The following is a 20,930-nucleotide window of genomic DNA, read 5'->3' on the forward strand; positions in this document are numbered from 1 at the left end:
GCCCTTCTCGGGGATGGGGGTATTTCCTGGGTCTCACAGACTCGGCTCACCTAAGGAGGAGCTCAGGAAGCTTCTTTCTGGCGAGGTCCCCAAGTTCCAAGTTCCCCTCAGGTCTCTTCTGCGGAGGCCCCCAGGTGTGACCACAGCGACCCCTGGTGGCCAGTCTCCAGATCTCAGCAGCCCCGCCCAGATGGAGGAAGGGCAGATCTGAGGGAGTGCGCGTGCCTTTGCATGTGGTGCTGAGAGCAAGCAGGACCCTCTGACCTCACAATCCGACCCCTGCTCCAACACTAAGGACCTCAGGGTGCTGAGAGCTGTGGCCCTGGGTTGAGTCCCAGCTCCACCCACCCTAACACAAGGCCCTCTGTAGAGAAATGGCAAGTGGACACGTTTGGAAAGGCCACCAACACTCAAAAACTATCCTACCACCCCTAGAAAATTCATATTAAGGCATTCTAGGTTCATACCAGGCTTCATTTTTTTCATCTGTAAAATGGAGGTAAAAATTTGTGCTTGCATCTGTATGATTTTAGCTGATAGAAAATCCGGATTCAACTGAGAGAAAGACAATGTATTCTCTCAAGTAATCATAAGAAGATATAAGGTCAGGTGGCCAAAAGATGGCTAAATTCAGCAGCTCAGTAATGTCATCAAGGGCCCAAGTTCTTTTCATTCTTCTGTTTTGCGGATCCTCCTCATGGCCACAACATAACTGCTGCAGTTCCAGGCATCACATCACATCAGACCTGACAATTTCGAGGAAAGAAAACAAGCCTTTTCCTTTATTCTTCTGACTTTCCCAGAATTTCCCCTCTCCTAGTAGACGTGTCCTCTTCTCTCATGGATCAGAACTGAGACATGAATGCCAGCACCAAGCACAGCACCTAACACAAGTCAGGAGCCTGATGGGGGTTCATTGGCTTCCTCCTTTCTGAGATTCCCTTGAGAATACAACACCTCCTGGGCTGGAGCTCCCCGGTCCGGGGAGTGTGGGTTCCCACTGCCCACGCCTCTCCCATCCCATCCTCTGCTCCATCACCACCCTTGTTTTTTTTTGTCTCTATCTCAAAAGCCTGGGATGAACCTTTGTTCTCCATTGTCCCCAGTGACCTTGGATTCCTAAAAACCAAAGGCAGGAAGCGTTTGGTTCACACAGAAATTCTTCTGCCAAGGAGCCAATCGTTAATCACAGCCTGAACGGAATGATCCAGTACCCGGGAATCTGGGCGAGGTGTGGGGACTGACTGCCCACCGGGACATTACCGCATTCAGGAATGTCAGAGACCCGTTCAGTGTGGCTGTTCATCATCACGGCTTTTGATCAAATAAAAAAAAAATCCTCAGCATTCATCTAACACAATCATCACAGCGAGTAATCACAGGGCGTGTGAGGAGGAACGCTTTGCAGGCATGAGAGGTGATTGTTCAGTGAAGACCTGGGAATCCCCGAGTCTGTCTCTCCGGATGGGATCCCTTTGTTTTTGACTCTGGTACCACTGATGGTTTCCCAGTGGTGCAAGTGCTTCATCATTACTAAACACACACACGCGCACTTAATGAGAGACCTTGTTGGAGGCAGCGAGGGGCTCATTCAAAGGCAAAGGGCACAGAAGACAAGCTGGCAGGGACTTGGGGAAAGGTGGCAGGTGACAGCCAGGGTCTTTGCCACAGAAGTGACTGGGCCGTCACCTGTCACCCCTCACCTCCCCAGCATGCCTGGGCTCGAATCCTGCCAGTGTCAATTACCAGTGGGATGTCCCGGAGGGGGGTTCTCACTGCTCTGATGGGCAGGGGGAGGCAGGCATGTCCGCTAACATCCCAATAGTCACACAGGTCACATGATCAAGCGCAGATGCGGGAGACTAGGCTGTGACCCAGCGAGAGGGCAGCACCAAGGTGGGACTTTTAGGGGTGGGAATGGAAAGAGGAGTGGGGGCCTGGGGATGGGGCTCAGTGGTTGAGTGCCCTGGCTTCAATCCTTGGGACCCCTCCCCATTAAAAAAAAAAAAAACCTTTATTTGAGGGCACTATTAATCTCGAGAAACATAGCTTGCTTCAAACAGGTCTTATAACTGAAAAGAAAAAGAAATTCAAATGTTTTAAACTACTCTGTTCTTCCAGAAGTTCAAAGCCAAAAGATCTTTCACTACAGAGATTATTTAAAGAAAATTTAAAATAAAACCCAGAAGCACCAAACTGAGACCTTGACATAATCGGGAGACACAGATAATCGAAAAAAAAAAAGGTTTTTAAAATGCAATTTTGGAACAATGTGTCGCCTGAAAATATTTTGGCATATAACCAGTACCTGCCCACAATGGGAAAGGGCATTTTAAAGATCTTACTGGACTTAAATCTCAAAGACTTGAAAACTTTTAAATTCTCTTAAACAGCTATTGAGTCAGAGATAATTAAGACTAAAATCCTCTAATTTTTTTTAATTTGAAAAAGTTAACATGTGGCTAAAAGTGTATTCACAGGAAAATTCATAGCCCACATTATTTCACTGTAAAAATGCAGATTATGCACTGGAGAAGTCACTGCATCTCGGGGTTGGGAGGGCTTTTGACCCTGTGGGTAGGCCCAGGCCATAGGCCCCTAAAAAAGTAACCTATTGACGGCTCCACAATGAGCCTCAGACCTTCTTGGTGACAGTGAGGGCACCCCACCCTCTGGAGGACATTTGGAAAGAGACCACAGCAGACACTATTGGTTGGCCAGGCAATATGGGCATGCTCCTGCATCACAGAGCTCAGCCTGTCCGGGGTCACTTCCTTCCTCCATATTGCCATCTGCTTTTAGGCCAATTGCTACTTCCTGTCTGGCAATTGGGTGGAGCATGAAAGAGATGGCAAATTCTGGCCAACAATAGGAGAGGGGAGACGAGCTGAGGAACTTTAGGGGAAAGTTTCCTTCTCTATAAAAAGAGAGAAAGGAGGAGCCACTCCCCTTCTTCCTATGGATGTAATTGGATCTGGATGTGATGCCCGGATTTGGGGCACCACCTTGTGTCCCCGAGGGAAGCCAGTGTGAGGGAAATCCCGTCCCTCATCTCTAGCATCCACCTTCCAGGGAAGACCCAGGCCACCATCTTGTCTTCTGACCAACCCAGGGCAAGCGTCCAGCACCAACAACTCAGGTAGGAGAGTGTTTCCCCTTCCCAGGGGTTGAGGAAAAAGGAAACTGGAGTTCTTTTTTTGGGGGGGGAGGGGGAGGTAACTGACGATTGAACCACTGAGCCCCATCCCCAGCCCTATTTTGTATTTTATTTAGAGACAGAGTCTCACTGAGTTGCTTAGGGCCTCGCTAAGTTGCTGAGGCTGGCTTTGAACTTGCGATCCTCCTGCCTCAGCCTCCTGAGCGGCTGGGATGACAGGTGTGTGCCCCAGGCCCGGCCATGATATCTCCTTTCTGACCCAGGGTCCTTCCACACTCCTCGGACTCAGAACCCAGGGGTCCCTACCTGGATCCTTCCTGAAGCCTGACCCGAGTGAAAACCACTCGTCTGTCACCTCCAGAGCATGACCTACCACTGTCACCATTCTGGTCGGGCTCCCCGTGGTCTGGGGAGGATGGGCCAAGGGGGGGCCATCCCATTCCCCTGGCCACGGAACACTGTGCGCTGGAGGAGAGCCTCGGGCTCCGGAGGCCCCGGGCAGGGAGATGAGAGCTGGGCCCTTGGCCAGGCTGGTTCCTTCCCCTGGAGCTTGGTACCTTTGTCCCTAGCTTCCCAACCACCACTCAGTCTCACCCCCATCTCTCAGGTCACCACGGCCACCACCATAACCATGGCCGGTCCAGTCCCATACCACTGATACCTAATGCCACCTGATCCCTCCAGCACTCGCAGTATCTACTCTCCTGCCTCCCTAGTGTCACCCCCAGGCCGGTCACCGTCGCCCCACGCCCACCACTGGTCCCGCCATCTCCACCATCAGTGAGTGGACGTTTATTGAGCACCAACAAATCCCAGACCCTAGAACACACCCAGGGCTCGCCCCACTCCAGGGCCGGACCCCCGCGGTAGGTGCTGGTGCGTGGAGGGTGGGGCTGGGGGCGTGGCCGGTGGGCGTGGCCGGTGGGCGTGGCCGGCAGTGCACCCGCAGCCAGGTGCTGAGGCCTCAGGGTTCCGCGTGCAGGACAGGGTTGGGGGTGGGGTGGCACATGGCTTTCCTGAGAGGACAGCAATAAATAATGGAGAGGGGAACAGGTCTGCCCCTCTGGGTGGAGGTGACTCCATGGGAGTGAGACAGGCGGCCAGGAGCCCGTCCCCAGGGGCAGGTGGAGCCGGGGCAGGAGCCTGGGGACCAGAGGGTCCTGGGGCCTCCCGGCATCTCCATCAGCCCTCGCCTCTAGGAGTCACGGGAGGGTGTGGGGACACCTGGGAGGAGCTGAAATGCAGGTGGACAAGGCAGGTGAAGGGCGGGATCGGGCTGCAGGCGGGAGACCCCAACCCCGCCCGCGGCCCCTAGAGGGGGGCATCGTCAGTCCTCCACTTGGGGGGATAACTCTGCTGGTGGCTGTCGCAGCTGGGGTTCCCCAGGTTGTCCAGAGGCACCACCACCTCATCCGGGCTGGAATTCTTGTTCAGCTCCACCACGCGGGGCACCACCGAGGACCAGCGATCTGGGCAGGAGGCACAGCGGGGGAGCGGGGGGAGCTCGGTGGGGCTCGGCACGTGTATTGAGCACCTACGTGAACTGGGCGCTCCCGATCTCATGGGGGGGATTATTATGCCCATCTCATAGGAGGTAGAAACTGAGGCTCAGAGAGGTCAAGGCTGTGACGGAGGATTGCACAGGAATGCAAAGAGGAACCAGGCTCCAAGTCCAGGTCAGAACGCCAAGTGCCCAAACTCCAGGTTTAGTGGAAAACAAGGGTTCTCCACCCTGGGGCGGGCCCAGGGGCTAATCCTGCCTCCCAGGCCAGTTTGCATCTGGGTGCAGGGAGGGCCGGGATGAAGCCACAAAGACGGGGTGCCCCAGGCATCCACATCCCACAGCCCCATCCTGTAGACCCGGAGTCCAAGCTGGGGACTGGGCCCTCTGGGCACACAGGTGACAAGCCTGGGCGGCCCCTCGGCTCCCCGGCCTTGCTCACCCCTCCGGAGGCGGCCCACGGTGTGCGAGAAGCCGTAGTACTGGTAGGTCTCGCTCTTGCCTGGATCCTCATTGATGATGCCCAAGTTCTGGTTCCAATGAGACCAGTTCACCTCGTCCACCCTGGTGGGGCCGAAGAAGAGGGTTTGGGAGACCCCGCCCCAGACTTCGCAGCACGCCCTCCTCCAGTTTTTCCTACTGTGGTCAAACACATACCGAACCGGGTCTAATCATGTTAAGCGCACAGTTCGGCACATTCCCGATGCTGTGGCACCAGCACTCCTACCTACTTCCAAAACCTTCCCATTGCTCTACACAGAAGCTCTCTGCCTAGTCAGCAGTAACTCCCCGTGACCCCTCCCCGAGCCCCTGGCAGCCCTGGGTCTGCTGAGCTGCCGCTGCCCCCGACCCCAGCACCCTGCATTGGCTCTCTGGTTTGCCCCAGTTCCCAGCTCTCTCTGTGGCCTCTGCTGAGCATGCGCACGGGCCCTGGGCGGGGCCTTCCTACCTAATCTGCTTTATGGTGTTTGCCTCCTCTGGAAGCTTCGTACAAGTGCCATCATACAACCTGTGGTCTTTTGTGTCTGGCCTCTTTATCTGGCATTATGTTTTCCAGACACATTCATGCTGTAGCAGGTATTTGAACTTCATTCTTTTTGAAGGCCAAATAATATTCCAGTGCGTGGACATACCACATTTTGTTCATTCATTCATTCATTCATTCATAGATAGACATGCTGCTTGATATTTTCACTTCTTATTGGAAAACTCTGGTAAAGTCAGATTACAACCTCTTGGGTCAAATTAACCCAATATAATTTTGGGGTTTTTTTTTAACATCATTTTTAAAATCATTTCTCATACAGTCTCTTTTTTTTTTTTTTTTGAGCAACTGCCACATGTCAGAACTTGGCAAAGAAGATGCATTTCTGGTTCCTCTTGTTTTACCGATGAGGAACTGGAGGCAGTTTGGGCGGCTTCTGCAAGGTCACAAAGCTGGTAAGTTAAAGGGTCAGGATTTGAACTTTGGGTTCAGCGTAAGCAGAACTGAGCAGCTGACTTAGGAGGTAGTTGCCTTTGTCCCCATATCACAGATGAGGAAACTGACTCTGCCTGATTCCAAATGTCACCCTTATCTTCTCTGCTGTCAATCACCAAGGAATGAGTCATTTTAGAAGAAAATACCATGGGGGGGGGCAGGGAGGGCGGGGCTCCCCAAGGAAGCCGGCATTCTCCATCACCTGGAGTAGGGAGTCGCTCTCCACGTGGATGGGGTGAGGTCCCAAGCCCTGGAGGATGCCCACTCCTGGGTTTTCCCACTAAGCCCTGGCGCTGAAGTCCCCCTGGTTGTTTGTGGATGGGGGACGATGCCCTGAGGTGAGATGAGGCCGGGTCTCTGCTGTCCTGTCCCCACGAGGGTCAGAGGTGCCGTCGGCATCCAGACCATGCGCGGTGTCTGATGCTGACCAGCACCTCTCACAGGCTGCACAGCTGGCCAGGGAGGTGGCACCATCACGGGCCCCAATCCACAGATAAGAATCTGAGGCCAAGGGAAGCCAACCAGTTTGCCCAAGTTCACGGAGTGGGACCCTCGGTGGGCGCTGAGCAGGGCCTCTGTGGCTCCGGAGGTCTCAATGGAGGAAGAGGCTGCGGGAGCCTCGACCTCCCAGGACCACTGGGCTCTCCCGCCCACGCCGCCTCACCTGAAGCACCACCTGCGGTCCGGAGTGCCATCCGAGCTCTTGCCCACGGTCACCATCTCCCCGGAGCGGAAGGCCTTCCTCAGGAACACGGGGAAGGAGCGCTCGATGTCCAGGATGGTGGTGGCCCACTGCAGAGAGGGAGGCGGGGGCGGGATGTAGGGGAGTCAGCCAGCCGCACCCACTGCCCTAAAGGCAGAAAAGGGGGTGACAGTCCAGGGTGGGCAGAGAACTAAGCCTTCCAGTTCCTACTGTCCCTAGGAAGGAGCTTTGTAAACTCAAACACCCAAAGTGGCCGGGGCACAGTGGCGCATGTCTGTCATCCCAGCGGCTGGGGAGGCTGAGGCAGGAGGATCGCCAATTTAAAGCCAGCCTCAGCAACAGCGAGGCCTTAAGCCACTCAGTGAGACCCTGTCTCTAAATAAAGACAAAATAGGGCTGGGGATGGGGCTCCGTGGTCGAGTGCCCCTGGGTTCCATCCCCAGTACCCACCTCCACCCGGCAACCCAATACCCAGCTCAGGTAAGCCCGGGGCCCGTGCGCATGCTCAGCAGAGGCCACAGGGAGGGCTGGGAGCTGGGGCAAACCAGAGAGCGAATGCAGGGTGCTGGGGTCGGGGGCAACGGCCGCTCAGCAGACCCAGGGCTGCCAGGCAGGAAGGCGGCCCAGCCCCGCAGGGCTGCCCACTGTTCACAGAGGGACAGAACGTTTTGAATTTTTATATGGAGTCTCTTCATTTTTAAAATGTTGCATTCACCTTTTTTGAATTTGGAAAAAATGAATCTTGGGTGGTTGGATCCAGTTCCCATCTCGTGGGTTACACTCGGCGGGGAAACTGAGGCCCAGTGGAGTTCATGGTGGGGTCAAAGTTCCGGGGTGAGCCCCACCACGTCCCCTCACACTCAGACCCAAGAGGACGGACGACCTTGGTCTTTGCTTCTTTTTTAGTTTTTTTGGTACTAGGGATGGAAGCCCGGACACCTGACCACTGGGCCACATCCCCAGGCCCTTTGATTTATTTTTAAATTTTGAGACAGGGTCTCCCTAAGTTGCTGAAACTGGCCTCGAACTTGTGATTCCCCTGCCTCAGCTGGAATCACAGCCAGCTGCTGACCGTGGTTTTAAAAAAAAAATTTTTTTAATACCTTTATTTTATTTATTTATTTTTATGTGGTGCTGAGGATCAAACCCAGGGCCTCACACATGCTATGTGAGTGCTCTACCACTGAGCCCCAGCCCCAGGCCCTGACCATGGTCCTTGAAGCCCTGAGTCAATGTGAATGTGGGTGTTCTGGGGCTTTGGGTTTTTTTTTTCTTTTTTTAATTTTAGGGTTAGGTGAATTCATGAGGATGGGACCCCTCTGATGGCATTAGTAGCTCTTTACGGAGAGACCTCAACTTGCATGCTTGCTCTATCTTGCCACGTGGTGACCTCCACCATGTCATGACCCAGCAGGAAGGCCCTCAACAGGCACAGCCATGCTCTTGGACTTGCCAGACTCCAGAGCTGTGAGCCAAATTTAATTCTATTCTTTATAAATTACCCGGTCTCAAGTATTTTGCTATAGCAACAGAAAAAGGACTAAAAGACTCTGAGAATTTCCTGTGCAACAGAGATCACTCAGCCATGCTGGATGGAGACAATTAGGACCTGAGAGCCACACGATGTAGATCTCCAACCACAGCTTCAGACAAGAAGTCCCCTTAAAATTCACTAGGTTACCAGAAGTGGTGGCCCACGCCTGTCATCCCAGTGGCTCAGGAGGCTGAGGCAGGGGGATGGCGAGTTCAAAGCCAACCTCAGCAATGGCGAGGCGCTAAGCAGCTCAGTGAGACCCTGTCTCTAAATAAAATGCAAACTAGGGCTGGGGATGGGGCTCAGTGGTGGAGTGCCCTGAGTTCAATCTGGGTAGCCTCCCCCCAAAAAAGAAATTCTCTAGGTGGCCCTAGGAAGTGGGCAGTGGCCTTTGCTGCCCATTTTACAGGCAGTGAAACAGGTGGAAGGAGATGCCAAGGCCCCCCAGAGAGGGGGGCTGGGGAATCCTGTCTCCCCAGCTCCCCACCTGGGAAGGAAGGGTGGCTGGGGGCAGGGCAGGGTCCAGGGGCCTCACCTGCAGCTTCCAGATGTGCTTGCTCTCCTTGGAGACCTGGCCCACCGTCTCCCCCATGAGGGCGATGAGCATGTTCAGCAGCAGCACGAAGGTGAGGATGATGTAGGTGACGAGCAGGATGATGAAGACCACAGGGTACTTGGTGCTGCTCAGCATCTCCAGGTCGCCCATGCCGATGGTCAGCTTGAAGAGGTCCAGGAGGAAGGTGCTGAAGGTCTCGCTGTCGCGGCACGACGGGTACGTGGGCACCGTGCAGTTGGTCTGGTCCTCGTCGCACACCTTCATGTTGGCACACGGGTTCAGGAGTGAGACCAGAGCTGCAGGGGGGGACAGGGGTGGCCTCTGTTGAGTGGGAGGGAGGGAGTCAAGGCCAGAGCGCAGCCCCAGGTCACCCAGCGGGTTAGCCAAGCCAGCAGTCAGCTGGGCCTGCAAGGCTGCAAAGCCTCTGTCCTTTCCACAGACCCCCTTATAAGGACAAAGCTTTTAGGATCTAGGCCAGGGCTTCTTCACCAGGGGCAGTCTCCTCCCCAGGGACATTGGACAATGTCTAGAGACACGGCTGGTTGCTGCAGCCGGGAGAGGGGGTGCTCCTGGCATCTAGTGGACAGAGGCCAGAGGTGCTCTTGAACACCCACAGGGAACAGTTCAGCTCCTCACGACAGGATCGTGTCTGGCCCCAGAAATGCCAATGTAGCCTGTCACTCACTGGGTCTTGGATTCACTCCGAGGGGCACACTGTCCCTCCACACCAACCCAGGTGCAGATCCACGGTGTCACAATCCTTGCTCAACAAAGCTCAGCAGCAACAAGCTGACCCTAAACCAGCCAGGTCAGGGGTTCCAATTCATATGCTAATGTTATTTAATTGTACCATTAAAACTTGTGTTGAGAAGGATTCTGAGTCCTGGTCTAAGATGCATCAGAAAAATGACTCTGTGATCCATTAGCAATGTCTGCCATGGGCACAAAAATGGGAAGCAGTAGTACATGGGCATCGTTTGTGTCATGTCGGCCTCAGACTTGGAATCCAGTGACCCTAGACAGAAGCAGCCTCGGGACCTAGCTGATCACTAAACTGCTACTTTAGCCTCCATTGCTTCTGCCTCCTTTTCTATAATTAGGACTTCAGTGGGGCTGGACCCCCAACCTGAAGCCCAACCTGCTGCTGAACATTGACACGGTTAGTTCTTCCCGGCCCTCCTCTGTCCCAACCTCCACAGCCAGGACTGTCCAGCTCTGCTTTCCCCAAATAATCCACACAGAGCTTCAGGACCATCTGGGATAAAATGTCTCCACCCTCAGGTGCCTGCTGCCAAGCAGGTCCCCCCACAAAGCTGCGCAGAATTTAGTGTAGCCTGGTCCAGCCTGAGTTGGCCACTCCCCATTGGATATGGGGCATCGAGAGCAGATCAGCCACTTCTCGGGGACCAGTCCAATGACTCGGTCAGTTTCCCCATCCTCGGCCCCTCCTGCATGGCCTATGCCAGTGAAGTCCCAGTGTGCCTCAGTTGGGCATGATGACATCACCGAGAGGCACACTAAAGGAAGCTGATACTGGACTTGTATCCACGCCCCTTCAGTGTGGCCTATGGCCCCCCCATCAACAACTGGAGTCTAGCCAGGTACAGTGTAATCCCAGCAGCTTGGGAGGCTGAGACAGGAGGATCACAAGTTTGAGGCCAGTCTCAGCAATTTAGCAGGACGCTGTCTCAAAATAAAAATATTTTTAAAAGGGCTGCGGATGTGACTCAGTGGTAAAGGGCCTCTGGGCTCCATTCCCAGTACTGAAAAGAAAAGTGGAGTCTGTTTCTCCACCTCCTGACTCAGAGCTGACCTTGGGATGCCAAGCCAGGCACTGGCCTTGAACACTTCTGCTCACTTTCTTGGGCCCTGAGACCACCCCCATCAACAAGCCCACCCTGGCTGGAAGATGAGTGACCATGTGGAAAAGAAACAGGCCCCACCACCAAGCCCACCCGGCTACCCCTGTCTGTCGGCAGCCAGCCTTCCACAGACGCAGGGGCCCCGGAGACCGGCCAACCCGGCCCCAGTCAGCACCACCACCCAGCTGACCCACAGACTCGGGAGCAGATGGCTGTCATTGGAACCCACTACGTTTCGTGTGTCTCCCGTTTTATCACTAGCTTCTGAAGTTGGTCAAATTATCTAACCTTCCCGAGCCTCAGTTTCCTTATCTGTGAAATGGGAGAATAAGGACAGCGGTCTCACAGGCTTGTCGGGAGGACGGGACTCGGCCCCGGGGCCAGCGCACAGTGAGAACTCGACCAGCCCGTGATGGCTGCCTTTCTAGGCCCTGGCCACCGGCTCCCCCCAGGGTTCCCAGAACTCACCTGAAGCGTAGCCGATCATGAAGAGCAAGTAGACCAGCAGGAAGCGGAACAGGTCTTTGAAGAGGATCTAAAGCCCCCCCCCGGGGGATCACGGAGGCAAAGAGGAGACAATGGTTTCTTGATCTGTGGGCACCTGAGACACCCAAGCCCAGGGGACCCTCCACCCCATACCTTCTGGATCATGATGCTGTAGGTCCCCGTCAGCTTCAGCCCCCGGGTGAAGTACAGGGCATTCATCCAGCCCAGGACTAGGGCAAAGACCATCACAGCCAGGTAGGCCTCGATCCCCGCCAGGTAGAGGGCTGCGGACACGATCACCAGCACAGAGTAGATGAAGCTACAGAGATCACGAGGGGGCCAGAGGGAGTGGGGACAGTGAGGCCCTGGAGGGGGAGATGTATCTCCCAGCCCTCCAGTGTACCAGGACATCCCAATGTCATCTAGAGCCTCAAAAGAAAAGCAGAATGGATTAGCCGGGTTCCCCAATGTTGAATGCTCTGATAACAAAACATTAGTTAATTAGCAATGAATCGTATGTGTCTTGCCCCCGAGGCCCTAAGAGATCCCAAAGGGATGACTTTGGAATTGCTAGAGAAAGATTCGGTGGTGTTCAGTGGAGATTTTTGTGGCCGAGTGGATTTCACTGTCCTGTAGCTCTGGGGGGGGGGGAAGACTAGCAGAGCTGCAGCGACCCTCAAATCCTGTGCCCTATGCAGACATCACTAATGAATCACAGCTCTCTTTCCCACTAAACCCAGACAGTTTCACACCCCTTCTGAGACCCAGCACTCCAGGAAGACATTAGCAATCCATCACTGGCAAAAGAGGCCAAAATTTTTCTATAATTTTGGTACACATGGTCACCCCTTAGGAACTACCTTCAGATTCCAATCTGTGAATGGTACTGAGTCACTGGCAGTATTTCTTTAACCAGAAGACTCCACCGCCTGACGTTGCTTTGGCCAGTTTGGATTAGTGCTGCCCAGCTGAATGAATTCCCTCCTAATAGGGTTACCTCTTCCCCCAGTCTGGATGGCCCCTCAGCCCAACCCCGCCGTCCCCACCCAGACGCTGTCCTCCCGGGACTCACTAGAGCAGCTGGAAGGAGCCATCGATGAAGAGAGAATTCACGCCAGGACATTTCTTCATGAACAAGTCTTTGATCTGAAAGAGGGGAGGGAGGGGGCCCGCGGCAGGTGGATCAGGGAAAAAGGTTGAGGACGGGAGAGAGGGAGGGACAGAAGAGAGGGAGGCGGAGCATGTGACAGAGAAGGGACATGGGCTCTTGGTTGCAGAAGAGAACGTGGAATTGGAGAAGGAGGTAGGAGAGGAGCAGGAGGAGGAGGCTGGGTGGGCTGGTGGCACGGGGACCAAGCACTCACGTTGGTGAAGAAGAACAGGACCCCGGTGAAGAGTGTGATGACCTCTCCTGCCAGTCTCAGGTAGTCCATGGTGGTGCGGTAAGGGTAGGGTGGCTGGAGAGCAGGGCACAGGGTCCTCACCCACCCTCCACCTGGATCCTGCGCCACCTCCTCCCTCCATCTTCCCACAGGTCTCCCATCTCAGAGCCACCCATGTAGGGGCACCTCCTCTGCCTCTTGCTAACCTTCCCCAGGTCCTTCCCCCAGGGAACCCAGATGGCTGGAGCCGCAGCCCCGCCCCCCCTCTGCCTGACTCCCGAGCACTCACAGTGCCCTCTAGTGGCTGGTAGTAGGCAGTGAGGGTAAAGATGACCATGGCACACAGGTAGGAGACCACGTTGATGTAGAAGGAGACAGCCCCGAATTTGCGCCACTTGTCCCGCAGCAGTTCATTGATGGGCTCCACGGCCAGCATCTCATGGCGGTTCTGTGAGAGGCAAGAGGGTCGTGGCCACCTTCTGAGGCGGGGAATCCACACGGGCTGACGCCAGTATGCCCTCCTCCACCCTCGGCCCCAGAGCACTTCCCCTCCCCTCCCATTCTTCAGCTCTGCTCAGGATCTGGGCGCAACTGGACAGGTCTTCAGAATCCATCCCAGACTCCTGGGCTCAGAATTCAAGGCTCTGCCCACTCCTGCCTCAACTTACCCTTCCCACCCCAGTCTATAGACCAGAGCTGGAAAGCGCCTTAAAGAACATGCATCCTGGCTGGGCACGGAGAGGCACCCCTGCAATCCCAGTGACCTCGGGAGGCCAAGGCTAGAGGTTGCAAATTTGAAGTCGGCCTCAGCAACTTAGCCCTAAGCTACTTAGCGAGACCCTGTCTCAAAACAAAAAATAAAAAAAGGACTGAGGATGTGGCTCAGCAATAGAGTGGCCCTGGGTTCAACCCCCAGTACCAAAAAAAGAAAAAAAAAAAAAGAGCAACTATCTTCAAATTTTAATCTGTGAATGGTATAATGAGTCACTGGCAGCAAAAATCCCGTCTGCAGCTTGTTAAAAATCAAAGTAAAAATTCCTGGGCTCCATCCTCAGAAATTCTGATTCAGGGAGCAGGACTGGGACATTGAGCTAAATGATGCTGAGTGATTAACTCATCACAATGCTCCAATTTGCAGCCCAGGGCAGACATCAATAGTTGATCCCTGCACAATATCACTCTATGCACTTGTCTGGTAGGCACTACCCATCAATCAGAGTTTGCCCCAGTGATGCTAAACCTGCAAACCCCAATTTAAATCAAGTTGACCCCTAAGTTTAAGAATGAGGTCCTGCAAGGGAAGCCAAACTGGAGCCAATAAGCCACAGGGAAGAACTGGAAGGGAGGTCATTTGTACCCATTCTCAGCTGCCCCATTTGATTATCATCCTTTCTAATGACTTGAGTTTCTTCCTAACTGTGGATTTGTGTGACAATAAAGCATTAAAGATGCAATTGTAGCATTTTCCTCATAGTTAGAGGCAGTAAACCCAAACAACCAGCAGTAGAAAAAAGGTTCATTAGAATGGGGTGCATTTGTGTTCAGCAACGATGCTGTGCGAGAATATCTAACAGCGCAGAATGATGTTCGTGAAATACTTCTAAGTGAAAGAGAAGGGCTTTCAGCACTTCATAGGACGCCCGCTAACGATAATGGCTGGCACATCATGGTTCATCTCTGGCAGGCTGTTCTAACATGAACCCATTTGGCCCTCCCCAAAACCCTATCGGATAGACATGATCCCTCTCTTCAGTTTGCAAATGAGGAAGCTGCACCTGGAGAGGTTCAGTCATTCATCCTGAGTCCCACAACCTGGAGGTGACAGAGCCAGGATCCCAACCCAGCCACCCAGCCCCACAAGCCTTGGTTATGTGGCTAAATGCCAGACACCATTCTGGGCTCTTCGTCGGCACCAACAGACCTGCCACTCTGGGTCACAGACACCTACCCACGACTCCCAGCCACCCCCCCTGCTCCCCCTGTGGCCCAGCCCCTGCCCCTGCCCTGGCGCCCACCTCGATCTTGCTGTTGTACACCAGGATCTCCAGCACGGAGGCCTCCTCTCCACACGTGTCCAGGGAAGAGAGGTCGTACAGCGAGGAATACACGGGCCCGTAGGCCCAGTCCTTGAACTTGCGGGACAGGTGCCGCGTGTCCTCGTCTGTCACCTCTCTCCGGATGATGTGCTGAAAGATCTGCACGGGGGCAGGATGTGGAGTCAGAGGGCCCAGGGGAGGGGTCCCGAAGCTCAGCCCTTCGAGTCAGAAGGACCCTGAGACCAGGCACACGGAGCACCCTCCTCACCATCTTGGTTTGCAGATGAGCCATCAGGCTTGGAGAAAAGGGGCTTCCCCTGAGGCCACACACTCAGTGAGCCCAGGCTGGCCTTAAACATGGAGGTGACAGTAATGGACACCCTCCGCAAGGCCTTGGAGCAGCAGCAACTCCATCTTGTTAACAGACCTATCAGAAGCATGTTGATCCTATTACCACCCCTTTATTTTGGTTCACACACAGGGAAACTGAGGCATGAAGAGGGAGTGGGAATTGCCCAAGGTCACACAGTGTTGTACCAGGACAAAGCCAGAATCTAAACACAGGCCTGCTCTACTGACTCAAGACCTTGGTATAAGCCGGGCGCGGTGGTGCTCACCTGTCATCCCAGCAGCTCAGGAGGCTGAGGCAGGAGGATCTCGAGTTCAAAGCCAGCCTCAGCAAACGCAAGGAGCTAAACAACTCAGGGAGACCCTGTCTCTAAATAAAATACAAAATGGGGCTGGGGCTGGGGCTCAGTCATCCAGTGCTCCGAATTCATTCCCCAGTACCCCCCTCAAAAAAAAACCTGGTTTAACTGTGACTTTAGTATTTTTGCTGTATTTTTAAGAGTCCCATCCCTACCATTTAGGAATACCTGATAACCTGTCCCCAGCTCCTTGTGGATGGTCTTTTTTACTGGCACAGTGACACTCACCCAGAGGGCACTCTTATTAGCCCCATTTGATAGGCAAGGAGACTGAGGCTCAGAGAGGGGCGGGGAGGTGCCTGAGGCCGCGCACTGGCAAGAGGCAGATTGGGGTCTGGACCAAGTGTTCCTAACTGACTCCAGGGTACTCCAGGCTTGGCTTTCAGTCTTGACGATGGAGCTCCCCAGGGGACAATTTGGCAATGTCTGCAGGCATCTTAGGTTGTCACAAGTGTGAAGAGGGAGGGTGTGCCACCAGCATCTAGTCCGTCAAGGCCAGGATGCAGCTAAGCATCCTGCAATGCACAGGACAGCCCCACAGCAAGGAGCCCTGGAGCCCGCGGGTCCCAAATGTCTGCAGCATAGATGTCAGGGTCTTGCTGAGTTATTCAGGCTGGCCTCAAATTTGTGATCCTCCTACCTTGGCCTCTGAGTTGCTGGGATTACAGGTGCGCACCACTGCACCCAGCTCTGGGAACTCATTTTTATATCAGCGGCTTCTCCTGGCTGGTGAGAGTAGGGAGGTGAGCATCTAGTGAGGTGGAAAGAGGTGAGGTGAGAGGCTCTGAGATGAACTTGAGCAGCCTGGCTGGACAGTGGGGAGCCTTAGCAGATTCTTGAGCTAAGACGTCTGTATGCTGGGGTTGGCATGATGACTGCCGGTCACACCCCGTCTCTGTGTGTGTGTGTGTGTGTGTGTGTGTGTGTAGAGGGTAAAGAGTCAGCTCCCACTCACCCCAATCTTGCCCGTCTTGGCAGCCATCATGAGGGGCGACAGGCCATCGTTGTTGAGCACGGCCTCCAGGTTGCTGTCAGGGAAGAGGCGGGCACACTTGAGCAGCAGCAGGTCGTACATCTTGGTGACAAACTTGGTGTTCTCGCGGGTGTTGTCAGCGATGGCCACGAGCGCGTGCAGCACGGTGTTGCCCCGCGAGTCCTGCCGCCGCATGTCCGCCTTCTTGTGCGGGTTCTCGGTCAGGTAGTTGACGATGTGAGGCTGGTTGGTGCAGGCAGCCAGGGACAGGGGCAGCTCCCCTGCAGGCCAGGACACACGGTCAGGGAGAGAAGCCCGGCGTGGAATCCTGCCTGCAGACACTTGGGTGACAGGACCCCCGCACCCCCCCCCCCGCGCAGATGGACACAGCGCTTACAGTCACGTGACCGTGACCCTGGGCCCCTGTGCGCTTTCCTGGGGGATGCTAGGGAGGTGGGTGTGGCTACTGGGGGCGTGGCCACAGGGTTTGGAGGCTGCAGGGGATTGGATGGTGGAACTCCCTGTGGGACTCCGTCTCCGATCCCCACGTAATGCGTGCCTGCAACTAAGGGTGACATTCAAAATATTTTGTTCCAACTGTGACAGTATGGAAGAAATGGATTTTGGGTCCCCCCATCCGGCCATTGGGGATAAGATTAAAGGGCACACACAATAAGGTGCGGGTGCTGACACATGGTCACAGTCCGAGGGTCCTCCTGATGCCACTCTCCAGAGGGGGAAGCTGAGGCACAGGGAGAAGAGGCCACGTGGCTGGGGAGTAGCAGATGGAGGATTTGAACCCAGGTGCCTGACTCCACACTGTGGTCTTAGGAGCAAGACCCACACGCAGCCCTTGGCCAGCCCAGCTCTGAACATCCTCAGGGCTCTGGACACCAACTGGCATTCTGTGTCCCCAAGCTCCTCCCAGGATCCCCGGGCCCCACCAGGGGGCGTGGCCACAGGGTTTGGAGGCTGCAGGGGATTGGATGGTGGAACTCCCTATGGGACTCACCGAAGTAGAAGTAGCCGCCCTCGTCCTTGGGCTGGAAGAAGCGGCCTCGGGCCTGCGCGTGCACATCGGCTCCCTGGGCAACGAGGAGCTCCACATAGTGTTTGCAGCGACGCTCGATGGCAATGTGCAGGGCGGTCTGGCCTGGGGAAGGGGTGACAGTCATCCGGGGCTCCAGCAAGGCGGAGGCCTCAGCAGGCCTGCTGGGGGTATAGAGTGGGGGACGCAGGCCAGAGTCCCGGTCAGCCACCAGCGCCTCAGACGTCCCCCGGGTGTGGAATTTTGTGTGCACGAAGCCCCAGATCTGCATTAGAGCAGGATTTTTAAAAAATATTTTTTAGATATTGATGGACCTTTATTTTATTCATTTATTTATATGCGGTGCTGAGACTCGAACCCAGTGCCTCACACATGCTAGGCAAGCGCTCTACCCCTGAGCTACAACCCCAGCCCATTGTAACAGAATTTTAAATTCCAAAGAGGCCCAACTTGTGGGATCCCCAGGTCTAGAACTTTCCAGGCGCGCATGCTGCTTTCATCCAAGAGGAAGGGCCTCACTGAATTTTGGGCTTGGGATATCAAATCCACGGACTTGGAATCTTAATGCCCAGGATCCTGAAGGCCAGCTTCCATTCACAGCTCCGAGTTGAGATCCGTGGACAGGTGTGGCCTTGCCTCTCGGAGCTGCTGGTCACCGACTCCTCCCGCAGAGCCGGGGAGGTCAGGCCCCCACACTGTGCAAGTGCGGGATCCCAGGATGGCGAGGCGCCCTGCAGCCCAGTCTCGGGGTCTTGGATTTTGCCACAAAGACCATCAGAGTGAAGGGTTGGGACAGGTCCCCTTGGGTTCAGTCCCTGACTCAACAGGCAGCTCCAGGGCAAAGTGCAGCCACTTGAGACCCAACAGCCCTCCGAGGGGTCCGATCGGGTGCCCGGCCGTCACCCCTGTCCCCCGCCCCCGCACCTCGGTAGTAGATGTCCCTGAAGGGCGAGTTGATGAACTCCCGCATGTTGCCCGTGCGCTCGGCGATGTCCAGGAGCACCGGGATCGTGTCGTTGTGGCCACTGCTGAGGTTCAGCAGGGCCTTGGGCAGGCACGTCTTCCCCGTGGACGGCTCTGGGGAGAGAGTACAGGTGAGGGCCTCAGCCCGGGCCCTGAACGCTGGGCAGCGGGCGGCGCTCACAGGCCCCTACCCTGAGACTATTCCCGGCCCATCTGCTGGGGACACAGGAAGGCGCTATCTGCCCATCGCTGGCATCAAATCTCATGCAAACGGAAATGCTTTGAAATGTAGGAGGCCACAGTCATATTTGTGGGGATTTTTTAAAGGGTTTTGTAATCAAATCAATAGGAATGCAGGCTGGGGGTGCCGCTGCCCGGTACAGCACTGGCCTAGCGTGCACCCCTGAGTTCCAACCCCAGCCCTGAGGGTAAGTGTCGCCATATGTTTTTACCGCAGGACTTCTCAGAGCCTTTATTATGCTAATGGAGACTGTGCACCTCTGAAAGCAAGCGCGTCAGACAGCCTTGCCCACCTTCTGGAACACAGAATCCTTTTCCCATTAAGTTTTTGTTTTTGTTTGGGGGGTTTGCTTGTTTGTCTGGGTACTGAGGATTGAGCTCAGGGGCGCTTAACCACCTAGCCGCATCCCCAGCCCTTTTTTGTATTTTATTTAGAGACAGGGCCTCACTGAGTTGCTGAGGTCGGCTTTGAACTCGCGATCCTCCTGCCTCAGCCTCCTGAGCCACAGGGACCAGCCTCCCATGAAGCGTTTACACTAGTGCTTCCCCAGAGGAGCTGAGGGATACGGGGTCCCCAGAGTGTGGAGTGGATGCACAGGGGACGTGAAACTGCCCGCCGAGGAGCGGGAGCGCTTCTTGGGGTTCCGTGGATGCAGCAGGAAACTGACAGCCTCCTCCAGTCTCCGCTTGGTGCCACGGGTCCTTAACGCCTCTCCCTCCGCTTCTATGTCCCTGAGGCCAGTTTCTTTCCCTTTTATGTTTACAGAGATTGATTTATATCTCAAAAGAATGTATCCACGAAAAGAGAACCCTGCACATTAGGCCCCGGGGCAGAGCCGGGCTGGGGGCACAGGAATGCCCCGAGCACAGGGGACACGGGTGTGGGTTGAGGGGACCATTCTGCAGCCAGACACCTCAGGATTTGTGACAAGACACTGGTGTGAACCTTCCTCCGCTTAGTTTCCTTTGTAGTTAAATTGAGGCTGTGAAAGGAAATTGATGAGCTCATCAATACGCATCGATTAGCTCAGTACCAGGCAGATAGGATCCCTCGATGACGTGACTGTCCTGGTTAGTCCCCCAAGGGAGGGACTTTAGATGCCAGGAAGCCTTGTGCAGACCCCAATTGCCGCCCCAGCACCCCCCCAGGAGCCTCAGCTGCTCCCCATCGAGCCCAGCCCCCAGCCCAGAGGCAACACCAAGTAACTATTTCTCAATGAACAACTAACTGTAGTTGAGGAGCCGCCCCCAAAGCTGGCCAAGGCTCTTGGGGACTCTGTGCAGACACAGACACCCCCACACACAGCACAGTTCAGGCCTTGGGGCATCAGCCCACTTTATCAGCAAGGGATGGTACCCCCACCCAGTCCAAAACTGTGATGTCATCTTAATCTCTGCCCTCCCGTCTCTCCTCCGTCTCTCACATGCCCAAGACCCCTCCCTGGTTGTCCCCCAGTCCCTCCGTCCTTCCTTCATCCACTCTCCACATGACAGCTGCAGTGGTCACCTCAGAGGTATAACTGATCACAGCGAGCCACAGGGCCTTTGAACATGCTCTCCCTGCACCGTCTCCCCGATCTGAAGCACTCCCTGCTCTTCTTCTCACCTGGTTAGTACAACTCATTCACATAGATCAAGTGTCACCTCCTCCAGGAAACTCTCCTAGATTTTCCTAGACTAGTTCAAGCCCTCCCACACAGCCTCTTGTTGACACCCTTTACAGTTTGTAATGGTGTGTTTATTTCTGTGGTTGCCTGGCCCTTGCCAGTCTCCCCTAGGAGTCTGGGAGCAACTCAAAGGCAGGGTCACGTTGGTCCCAACCTAGCACCATGCCTGATGCTTCACGGGTACCCAAGGGCCATTGGCTGAGTTAATAAACATGCAATGAAGGCAGGAGGCTGAGCGCGCCACATAGCCAAACCACACGTGGCCCAAGTGGAACTAGGCCCTGGATTTGGGCTTGTGCCCCCAAACACAGGCTAGAGTGGGGGCGGGGGGCCGCCAGCCTGGGAGTCCTGGGCTGAGAGGCAGGAGCAGGACGTGCAGTTCCAGGGTCCGACCACCAGATGGCGACGTGGTTCTGCCCGGGGTGGGGGTGGGGCGCAGCAGCTGGAGCCGCGGCCAAAATTGGGAATGGCCCAATGGGAGCTTGTGAAGTGCGCAGGGGTGGGAGTGGGGGTGGTCTCAGCCTCCGCTGGAAACGAGATGAGCTCATCCGCCTCCAGCCAGAAAAACATGCAGGGACAGCCAGGTTCTGTGGAGCCTGAGGTTTACACAACCCGGGGGCCTGTTTACCAAAATG

At 55.1% G+C, this 20,930-nt stretch overlaps 1 protein-coding gene across 2 annotated transcripts in view; it reads right to left on the reverse strand.

The window, feature by feature from the left end:
* Window positions 1-3,934: 3,934 nt before the first annotated feature.
* Window positions 3,935-20,930, reverse strand: part of Trpv4 (transient receptor potential cation channel subfamily V member 4) — a 31,139-nt gene continuing 14,143 nt past the window's right edge. For both annotated transcript variants that reach the window (XM_048785015.1, XM_015500281.2), the window contains 13 exons: window positions 18,350-18,502; window positions 17,390-17,530; window positions 16,360-16,658; window positions 14,677-14,856; window positions 12,951-13,109; window positions 12,644-12,736; window positions 12,352-12,425; window positions 11,433-11,598; window positions 11,262-11,328; window positions 8,911-9,227; window positions 6,803-6,930; window positions 5,101-5,222; window positions 3,935-4,626 (listed from right to left, as the gene is read on the reverse strand). In XM_048785015.1, the coding sequence (XP_048640972.1) occupies window positions 4,469-4,626; window positions 5,101-5,222; window positions 6,803-6,930; window positions 8,911-9,227; window positions 11,262-11,328; window positions 11,433-11,598; window positions 12,352-12,425; window positions 12,644-12,736; window positions 12,951-13,109; window positions 14,677-14,856; window positions 16,360-16,658; window positions 17,390-17,530; window positions 18,350-18,502 (2,057 nt within the window). In that variant the 3' untranslated portion in view covers window positions 3,935-4,468. The remainder of the gene's footprint in view (window positions 4,627-5,100; window positions 5,223-6,802; window positions 6,931-8,910; window positions 9,228-11,261; window positions 11,329-11,432; window positions 11,599-12,351; window positions 12,426-12,643; window positions 12,737-12,950; window positions 13,110-14,676; window positions 14,857-16,359; window positions 16,659-17,389; window positions 17,531-18,349; window positions 18,503-20,930) is intronic.

This window comes from Marmota marmota, unplaced genomic scaffold (assembly GCF_001458135.2).
Source record: "Marmota marmota marmota unplaced genomic scaffold, marMar, whole genome shotgun sequence".
NCBI lineage: Eukaryota > Metazoa > Chordata > Mammalia > Rodentia > Sciuridae > Marmota > Marmota marmota.